Source organism: Pecten maximus, chromosome 14 (assembly GCF_902652985.1).
Source record: "Pecten maximus chromosome 14, xPecMax1.1, whole genome shotgun sequence".
Classification (NCBI taxonomy): domain Eukaryota; kingdom Metazoa; phylum Mollusca; class Bivalvia; order Pectinida; family Pectinidae; genus Pecten; species Pecten maximus.
Window position 1 is genome coordinate 21,623,787 of NC_047028.1, and position 10,815 is coordinate 21,634,601.

The 10,815-nt window shown below is 35.3% G+C and overlaps 1 protein-coding gene across 1 annotated transcript in view; it reads left to right on the plus strand.

The window, feature by feature from the left end:
• LOC117342128 (collagen alpha-5(IV) chain-like) overlaps window positions 1–9,533 on the plus strand; it is a 39,658-nt gene extending 30,125 nt beyond the window's left edge. The window contains exons 30-40 of the mRNA XM_033904137.1: window positions 170–303; window positions 920–1,226; window positions 1,675–1,728; window positions 1,942–2,127; window positions 2,860–2,993; window positions 3,687–3,831; window positions 3,964–4,092; window positions 4,475–4,682; window positions 6,024–6,342; window positions 7,208–7,294; window positions 7,656–9,533. Coding sequence (XP_033760028.1) covers window positions 170–303; window positions 920–1,226; window positions 1,675–1,728; window positions 1,942–2,127; window positions 2,860–2,993; window positions 3,687–3,831; window positions 3,964–4,092; window positions 4,475–4,682; window positions 6,024–6,342; window positions 7,208–7,294; window positions 7,656–7,913 — 1,961 coding nt within the window. The 3' untranslated portion in view covers window positions 7,914–9,533. The remainder of the gene's footprint in view (window positions 1–169; window positions 304–919; window positions 1,227–1,674; window positions 1,729–1,941; window positions 2,128–2,859; window positions 2,994–3,686; window positions 3,832–3,963; window positions 4,093–4,474; window positions 4,683–6,023; window positions 6,343–7,207; window positions 7,295–7,655) is intronic.
• The last annotated feature ends 1,282 nt before the right edge of the window (window positions 9,534–10,815 follow it).

The following is a 10,815-nucleotide window of genomic DNA, read 5'->3' on the forward strand; positions in this document are numbered from 1 at the left end:
ACCTCAAAATGACTTTGGCTGTTCATGGGATGATAAACCCAACAAAAAAACAAACAATGTTATAGATTTGCATAAAAATATTTGTAATATGATTAATTATGATGTCATTTATCAGTCAAAGTTTGAATTCGTGTTTGATGAATCTCATAGGAAATGCTTCTTTATTCAGGATTTGAAGGGTTGAAGGGAGAGGCAGGATTCAATGGAATAGATGGAGAGACGGGCCGTACAGGCAGGCCAGGCATTAAGGGGGAAAACGGAGAAGATGGCCGTCCAGGAGTCGGTGGACTTAAAGGAGTAAAGGTATATCGTCATTCCTGTATTTATTATACGCCCGTCAACGACGGGTCGTATTATGGTATACAATGCACTGTACATATGTATGGACATACATACGTCCATTAACTTTTCCTTGTTAGTGCTCTCAAGCCTTTATTTATCAATGGAATTTTATGAAATCTGCTACATGATAGGTATATCATGCTCCCGCTTGCGGAGCTCTTGTCCTCATCTGTTTTCGATTGAATTTTTTCAAAAAACATACAAACTGCGGGCTGTACAATACTTGTCAAATCCAAGTTAACTTTTTGTGTTTTCCCTGGTGTATTATCAAGTATGACATTGCTGTTTATGTCTGAAATATGAATACCTGTGGGTAGAATTACAAAGTAGAAATAACTCATAACACCATTTCTTATATTTTGATAGAGTGAAGCACAATTATGCTATGTTATTTCACTCCACTAATATTAGTTTAGGGCGTTCTCAGAACATGAAATCAATATAGTTACAAAAAGATCAGTAACACCATAAAAATGCTCACATAATAAAATGTTGTTATACAAATTTTGTCGCACTTATCATAATCATAAATGTTGCAATTGAGAGATGTTCAAATTGATATGTTGTGTCTTTACAGGGACAAGCTGGAGTGGCAGGACTTGCAGGAAGAAGTGGGGGTGTTGGATCTCCAGGAGAAGTTGGTCCTGCGGGAGAGGATGGAGCATTTGGTGGACGTGGTGATGCAGGTTTCCCAGGAAACCCTGGTCTCGATGGACTTCCTGGAATTTCAGGACAGGATGGTGATCGTGGTGAGGATGGTGTTCCTGGTCTGATCGGGTTACCAGGTGACGATGGGCTGTCAGGTATTGTAGGGGAGCGTGGACAGGTTGGAGTTCCAGGAAGGGATGGTTTTGATGGCGTACCTGGAGAACCCGGTCGCCCTGGTAAGTTCTCATTCTCATTATCTATCTTCTGTCGTTAAGAAATAAAAAAATTAAGCAAACCAAACAAAATCGAAACAAATAAATAACAAAAAATTGAAACTTTCATATTAATGAATTGCTTGTCTACTTGTGTAAAAAACAAAATGTAGTTATGACTTATCTCCACTATATTTAGGACTGTGTAACTTTTTACTGCTGATTTTTCACTGTTTTACCAAAAAATTTGAAGCATAAGGGTAAAGTTTTTATGAAGATTATGAAATGAGGAATAATTTTACAAAGATTTTTGATGCATCTACAAAAATTGCAAAAAACAGAACCCCTTTAAAATAACAATCTCAAGAGTATACTTTTAGATGGTTAATATTATTCATGGATTTTCTAATGGCTCTCAGAAGATAAAGTGATTGCAGCTATCAATGTAGAATCCATTGTATCTGGTTTACAGGTGATATTGGGTTGGATGGTGTACCCGGTGAGCGTGGTGAAGATGTCCTTTTTGGTGAGTGGCACAATTTTTTTAATTTGATTTATTCTCTCAAGAAAGAACCATTTTTGTAAACATTTCCGCTTCTAACTTCTACTTTATCTGCGATATCGGACTCTGTCCTTGATACATTTAACTGTTAACTTATATCGGACTCTGTCCTTGATACATTTAACTGTTAACTTATATCGGACTCTGTCCTTCATGCATTTAACTGTTAACTTATAGGTGATATCGGACCCAGGGGAGATCCCGGAGGAATAGGAGAAGATGGCTTTCCAGGAGAAAAGGGACCAGTGGGAAACCCCGGACTGCCAGGATTCCCTGGACTGAAAGGAATGAGGGGCGAGAATGGATTCTCCTACCCAGGGGAGGCAGGGACTAGAGGAGAGCCAGGATCTCCAGGATTTGATGGTAACAACACATACTATGTTTTACTTTATTATGTAAGAAATGAAAATGTCAAAATGAGGTCAGTGCCAAGGGCAAGTCTCAATTTTTGAGTGATCAAAGGTATTGTTGTAGGGCCAATTTATCAGTAGGCATTGCCATTCATATTTCATGATTGAAAGACTTGTAAGAAAAGAAAAAAGTAAGAAAAAGGTTTCCTCTCTTCCTCTTTTTATATTGATCAAACCTTACTTTGACTTTGTATACATGTTCTAATATCTAAGATTTATACATATTGTTTATTCTAATTCCTTCTAATCCTCCCGTCCTATAAAAAATTTATTTTTTAGCCTTCATAAAACAGACAATGTAAAATCATAGCAGTTAAATTGATTTTGATTTGTTTTATTGATCTGTTTGGGGTTTAATTTATACACAAAAAGATAGACAGTATAGTTGGTCATAATTGCAGGGGATTTTAATTTTGCTATATGAGCTGTCAAAAGTAGAAAAATAAATATCTAATAAATACAAATAAATGTGTAGAAGTGTTAACTGCGTAATACTTACAAGACGCCAAATTGTAAACCTTCAAACTAGTTCTGACTAGGACAATGGTCAAAATAAAATATCAGAATTTTAAATTTGTACACTAGTACTATCTTCCATTCAGTGAAAATAGCTTGAATGTTTTAGACATGTTTGTTAATTTTACAGAGTTTTAATTTACTTCATTGTTTTCCTTAATCTTATCAGGTTTTGCTGGACAAGATGGTTTCCAAGGGCGACCTGGACTGAGTGGATTACCAGGAATGAAAGGTGATCGTGGACCTGACGGCATTCCAGGGGAGACAGGTCGGGTCGGTGACCCAGGTAGAGCAGGATTTCCAGTAAGTCTATTCTTAAAATGTGATTGTGAGGCTATATATATTGAGCTATAAATAGAATCTTGCTCTCTTGTCCGTGTAAATAAATAATTAAACAACGAGTCGGCATGGGGATATAGGAATATGCCGTTCATATGTACAAATCCAAGCTACATCCATGCTCTTCTGATTTCATTAATCATCCAAATGTCTTAAAACTTAAACAGCCATCATCTCTTTTACAAGGAGTTTCCATTTCAACATCCAAGCTTCAAAATTAAGGTTACTAGGCCTCTATTACTGTCAATATTTTTTCCATGTACTCTCTACCAATTTCATTAAATATCCAATTGTCAAGTAACTTCTTCAATTACTCATAACCATCATCTCTTGTACTACATGTACCTTGGGTCAAAATTGAGGTCACTAACACAAAACCAGGTTTTTGACATCGTCGCTCCACCAACTTCGTTAGTTATCCAATTGTCTGAAAACTTTATACCATTTCTCACAATGATATCTCTTGTTCATTTGATTGGTGGGTTGATATATCAATTAAAATGATTATAGTCTCTTAGCTCTTGGGGATTTGTATCAACTTTGTCATTGCAAATATCACATGCCTAATATGGAGTTAGATAAATGGTAAAATCATTTAAATGATTTAAAAAAAATTATGCTGTAACTTTTATGAGGATTATAAACTCTCCGTTTCAGGGATTGCCTGGTTTGGATGGTATGCCAGGAGGTAAGGGAGAGCCTGGTATTAGAGGGTTCCCAGGGGAAATTGGCTCTGTTGGATATCGAGGAGAAGATGGATTACCAGGACTGAGAGGGTTCGATGGAGAACGTGGATTTGATGGTACTTTTTTGTTTTTGTCTATCTTGCCGTTGATAGTGTATTTATTTTAACATGATGTAACATAGAACTAACTGTTGATATCATGGTTGACAAAATAGGAGGAAATTTGATGTTCTTTTTATTGAATTGCAGGATACAAAGGAGAGCGTGGAGAAGCTGGTGCAGTGGATTTCACACAGTTACCACGAGCTCCCAAAGGACAGAAGGGACAACCCGGTGAACCAGGATTGTTCGGTAATTCTGGTCGTCGAGGATCCCCAGGTAAGTTGTTTCTCAATAATCACAAGTCTAAAATCAAGATTTCTAGCTGGTAGGCTCCTAGGATGTAGTCCTACAAACATTGTGAAAAGATATGACCTTGACCCATGTTCAAGGTCACAGGGGTTAAATTTGTTTGACATGGTTCCCTTCATAACAGTGCCAGCACATCTGATTCCCAATAATTTTGTACATTTTCTTTAAGACCTAGATCCAGAAAAAGAACAGCCATTGGCTGAATTAGTTGTGGGAGACCTATGTGTCAACCATCCTAGTAATATGTATGGTTCTTTTCATTATTTTTTTTTTTTTTTTTTTTGATAGATGTTGGATAACAAAATAGTTGTACATATTGTAATAAAAATTAATTTTTCGTTGGTGGCAGGTTTTGAAGGAAGGGCAGGTTTGTCCGGAGACAAAGGATCACCGGGGCTGAACGGTCTTCCAGGTCTAAAAGGCATGAAGGGAACTCCAGGTGAGGACGGTATTGTAGGAGAGTCAGGACGTAATGGATACCCAGGTGAACCAGGACCCGCAGGATTACCAGGAAGGTCTGGAGCTCTCGGAGGCTCGGCAGGATTTTACTTCTCAATGTAAGATATCAGAGTACATAAAAATGTTCGTAACCACACACCACACACAAATACTTATAAGTCCCCTGCTGGTGTAATCAGGGGAAGAGGAAGGAGACTGTGGTTTTCCTTTCCGTTAGGTGAAGGTCACCATTACTATTTTTAGAAAATTTGTTGTCAGTACTTCAACGGCTTCATTGTTGTATGCTTTTGATCAAACTTGACACAATTAAAAAGACCCTAATATCTTAATTAGAATATTCAAAATCTGCACTCTAGAGGCTTCATCCAGTGAAGGATTTGGATCAAATTTCAGACACTTGTAAAACAACATAATATGTCTGCCACAAATTTGCAGAGGTCGTGTCAAACTTCCAGGTGTTTTTTCTTTCTATGACTTCTCTAGAACATTTTAACAGAAGATTTTAGAGATTTAAACAACATTTTAAAATTTCAGAATAATTGTTCAGTTATTTAATTGATTAAACCTTAATTTAAAATCCTGTAACAGTTAGAACAGTCCGAATAAACTGTTACAGGGTTTGTACAGGCCTATAAAACAAGGCTCAGCCTTTAATAGCATTAAAAATGATAAAATCGCCTTAAAAGGCCCTAAATTTGACTACAATAGACATTAAATATAGTTTCTGTATAGATTCCCTTATTTTGTTGTTTATTGCCCTGTTAATTACATGGATTTCAAAAGAAACCATAACATTCGCTTTATATATAATTTCTGTATATTCGCTCCTGTTTCCAATGTTATATTCAATGTTTTGAGGATCCACTAACACGGAACACATGGTGTTCCAACACAGTTGGGTTAACCGTATCCAGTGGGTTATTTAACCAGATTCCAAATATGATACATTCTGTAGTTTGTCGCAGACTGATGGTTCTTTAGAAAATGGACAAACCAGCTCTAAAGTCACGCATTATTTTGACTGGTAACACGTATCAGCTCTAAAGTCACACATTATTTTGACTGGTAACACGTATCAGCTCTAAAGTCACGCACTATTTTGACTGGTAACATGCATCAGCTCTAAAGTCACACACTATTTTGTCTGGTAACATGCATCAACAGGCATTTGAACAGTTTATAAGTTTGTAATATAAACCGGTGCATATACTACAGGAATAAAAAAAAATGTATTTAAAAATGTTTAACGCTGAGATAATAAACCCAAAATTAACAATTGAATGTAAAACTATCAAGTACTTTTTCATTGGTGTGATGTGTCAAAAATCTTTAAAGGCCTTAATGAATCTACATGGCAAGGCCCTAAAAAGGCCCCAAAAAGGCCTTAGATTTCTTAGTTAGATTCCGGTATAAACCTTGTGTTACGTTTTATTTTTTAGACATAGTCAGACATCCCTCACTCCTGAATGTCCCGAGGGAACCTACAGAATGTGGGAGGGATACTCCTTGGTCCATGTAATTGGAAATGGTCGATCTCACGGCCAGGACCTTGGCTCTCCTGGCAGTTGTCTGAGGAGGTTCAGCACGATGCCCATCATGTTCTGTAATCTCAACAATGTGTGTAATGTAGCAGCCAGGAACGACTACAGTTATTGGTTGTCGACAGAGGAACCTATGACCCCCATGATGGAGCCAATCACTGGACCACCTCTACAGAACTACATCAGTAAATGTTCCGTCTGTGAAGCGCCCTCAGAGGTAAATATGGCTATTACATAGAAATAAACTCATATGTACATACTGTGTCAAGTCGTATGTTCTTACACGTGAAATGTCAAGGTTATATTTACACACTGGTAATGTCAAGGTCATATGTACTCATTGTCACAATGTTGATGTCACATGTACACACTGTGGTAATGTCAAGGTCATATTAACACACTCGAAAGGTCACATGTACACACTGGTAATATCAAGGTCATATTTACACACTCGAAAGGTCACATGTACACACTGGTAATATCAAGGTCATATTTACACACTCTAAAGGTCACATGTACAAACTGGTAATATCAAGGTCATATTTACACACTCGAAAGGTCACATGTGCACACTGTGATAATGCCAAGGTCATATTTACACACTCGAAAGGTCACATGTGCACACTGTCATAATTACACACTCGAAAGGTCACATGTGCACACTGTTGGTAGAATCAAGGATGTAAATACACACAGTGGGGTAATGTAGATGTGAGATATACACATATGGTGAAATTTCATCATCATATATGTAGAGTAGAAGGAAGAAAAAGTTGTGGTTATATATACATCATATAAAAGAGAAAAACCAAGGTTATTTAAAACAAAGTAAAGTCAGACTCATATATATATGTACATCTTGAAGATCAATATCATAACAAGGTCACAATAAAGGTCAAGGTCATTATAATAAATGACACTTTCTATTACATTAATAATCTTTCTTTCAAAACAACAAGTGGCTACATTTCTTAAGAATTTGTTTTAATCCTAAATCTTTTAACAAGAAATTAAATTCTTTAATGCAGCATTTCTTACATTTTCTAAACTTAAACATAAACTATGTGCTTTGTTTCCTACAGGTGGTAGCCATCCATAGTCAGACAGTACAAATCCCCAACTGTCCAGTCGGATACAGAGGCATGTGGATTGGATACAGCTTCCTCATGGTAAGAGTTAACTCCCTTACAGGATTTTTGTAAAAATAGAAATGTTAAAACTTAAAAAAGGAAAAAGTCAAATTTGATTGAATTGATACTAGAAGACATACATTCATATTTTTTTTAGAATATAGAAATGAATTATTTATACCAACTTGGAAAATTGATTCATAGAAAAAGAACATTTTTGTTCTTGATTTTATATAGAGGGCACCGGGCATCGTGGGTGATAATATCAGTAGTTTACAGAAATTAACAATAAAATAAAATCAAATGCTTAATAATGCTTTGCAGCCAATTTGGAAAAAACGTTTCATTTTGTGTGTTTGTGATTAGGTTTAATACAAATGTTTTTTCTGAAATCTTTCAGTCTACTGGAGCAGGAGGTATGGGATCAGGTCAGAGTCTCCAGTCCCCAGGATCTTGTCTCCGTGATTATCGTTCAGCTCCGATGATCGAGTGTCATGGCAAGGGAACCTGTAATTATTACGCCACATCATTTGGTTACTGGTTAGCGACACTCCAGCGCGGAGATATAAACTCATTTTCACAACCGGTACCAGAAACTATTAAAGCTGGTAGTCTTAGAAATAGAATTAGTCGATGTCAAGTCTGCGTGAGAGGATAAAGAACGTTGTGATTTATAATTATTTCTATTTCGTATGTTGTATACTTGTACTTTGGCAAGCAAAATCTTGACAACTTTAAGCAGGATTTAAATTGTATGCCCAAAATTTAAATCATAACATTTTAAACAATTTCTTTTATCAATTTTGACTGCCAAAGAATGACTTTTACAATATCTCGGTTTTTTTTTAAACAATATATATATTTTTTTTTTAACTTTGCATCATCTTTTTGGATTGTGAAAAATATTGTTCACGATTCAGTTTTGTTCCTGCATACAGGAGTCAGCAAGTAAATATATTATCAAAACATCTTTTTTTCTCTCGTGAATTCACTACCCAATATTAGTGGTTTCAGCTTGTTTATTGACAAAAACGATCTTTTAAAATTCTTAATGTATATTTTGTTGTATGTATTGTGTGTCAAAAGATATCCATGTGCCTTGTTCAGAAACACCCTGACATAAGTTTTCTGATTCCTCAAGTAACCATTATGAATTCCCCTGATGATCGACACAGAATCCATACAGGTTAGAAGGTACTTTTACCTCTCATCAAAAAGTGGATTCTTCCAGTCCATGATCAGGAGGATGTCATTGTGGGAAAAAGGGGGGATAAAGTTAATAATGTACTGATTTCATAATGGTGCTAGCATGTATTTAGATAGCTGTGAATGTATCAATATCTATGTTCTTACCTGGTATTGTCTTTGTGTATGAGAGGATTATTGTGTGCATTTAAGAAGAATTACAGAACAAATCACTTTATGTGTCCCTCATTGTCAGATAAAAAATAGCTCAAGATCCTCAAAATGTTTGCAGACTATGGATGATCAATGGACATACTTTGTTTGAGATATCATGAAGTTCCTATGCAATGTTCCCAAGGGACCGCTTTGATTTAGTTTATGTAGCTACATTGCAGTGCCTAACATGAATATATCGGACATCGGGGCAATAAATTTTAAAATTTTGAGGTTTAAGATAATATTCATTTAATTAGTTATATTTTTTTCTGTAAAAATATGATAAGATGTCATTGATATTCTAAAGATATTCTCCCACAGGGCTTCTGTAACTTGTTTTCATTGTGCTACAAGATGATCCATCTGTAATGTTAAAGTTTTTGTCTGCGGTTCTTGGTTCACAAAGTTGTCATTCCATGGGGAAGATTACTGGGTATGATATTATCTACTCAGTTTTGTTGCAATAAATTTCAAGGATAACTTTCCTCTTGTGAGGTCAAAAGCATGACTAACAAGATGTTTGGTGTTGACCTTGGAGAGGAGAATGACCTTCAAATAAGTTCTAGTCAAGCATATGTTCCCCAACCAAGAACCCCAAACATAATCTTGTCACCGTTGACTTCCACCTGACTATGACTCGGTCAGTTTAAGGTACAATCTTTGTGGGGTTACCATGACCCGACCAGTTTAAGGAACGATCTTTGTGGGGTTGGGATGACCTGGTGTAAGTCATTATATGTAAACATCGACAGATAATTAAGTACTTTTAGAGTATGAAAACGAATTGTTCTTAACAGTAAAAGCGTTAGCTTATCTTGGCAAAGTTTACATGTCAAATTGTGATTTTTTTAGGCTTTAATAAAACTATTGAATTAAGTTTAATCTTTCGTTGTTATTCTTTTAACTTTTGACAGAACCTGATTAATGATGGTTAAGTAAATGTTCTTCAGCCACACACAGAAGTCATACAGACTTTTAGTGATGTAGTGTTTTTTGTGTTCACTATGTTTTGTATACAAAACAAAAAAAAGTTCAGTCTCTAAAATAATAAACAACAATGATAACCAAGTATATGCAACAAAATTTTGTAAGTTTTGCATACAGGATATACAACACAGTTCACTATGTTTTGAACACACAAAGTTGACGACAATTCTGTATACACAATAAGTTCACTATGTTTTGTAAACACAAAGTCCACATCAATTTGTATACACAAAGTTGACGACAATTCTGTATACACAACAAGTTCACTATGTTTGTAAACACAAAGTCCACATCAATTTGTATACACAAGTTTACTATGTTTTGTATACACAAAGTTGACGACAATTCTGTATACACAATAAGTTCACTATGTTTTGTAAACACAAAGTCCACATCAATTTGTATACACAAAGTTGACGACAATTCTGTATACACAACAAGTTCACTATGTTTTGTAAACACAAAGTCCACATCAATTTGTATACACAAGTTTACTATGTTTTGTATACACAAAGTTGACGACAATTCTGTATACACAACAAGTTCACTATGTTTTGTAAACACAAAGTCCACATCAATTTGTATACACAAGTTTACTATGTTTTGTATACACAAAGTTGACGACAATTCTGTATACACAACAAGTTCACTATGTTTTGTAAACACAAAGTCCACATCAATTTGTATACACAAAGTTGACGACAATTCTTTATACACAACAAGTTCACTATGTTTTGTAAACACAAAGTCCACATCAATTTGTATACACAAGTTTACTATGTTTTGTATACACAAAGTTGACGACAATTCTGTATACACAATAAGTTCACTATGTTTTGTAAACACAAAGTCCACATCAATTTGTATACACAAAGTTGACGACAATTCTGTATACACAACAAGTTCACTATGTTTTGTAAACACAAAGTCCACATCAATTTGTATACACAAGTTTACTATGTTTTGTATACACAAAGTTGACGACAATTCTGTATACACAACAAGTTCACTATGTTTTGTAAACACAAAGTCCACATCAATTTGTATACACAAGTTTACTATGTTTTGTATACACAAAGTTGACGACAATTCTGTATACACAATAAGTTCACTATGTTTTGTAAACACAAAGTTGACGACAATTCTGTATACACAAAGTTGACGACAATTCT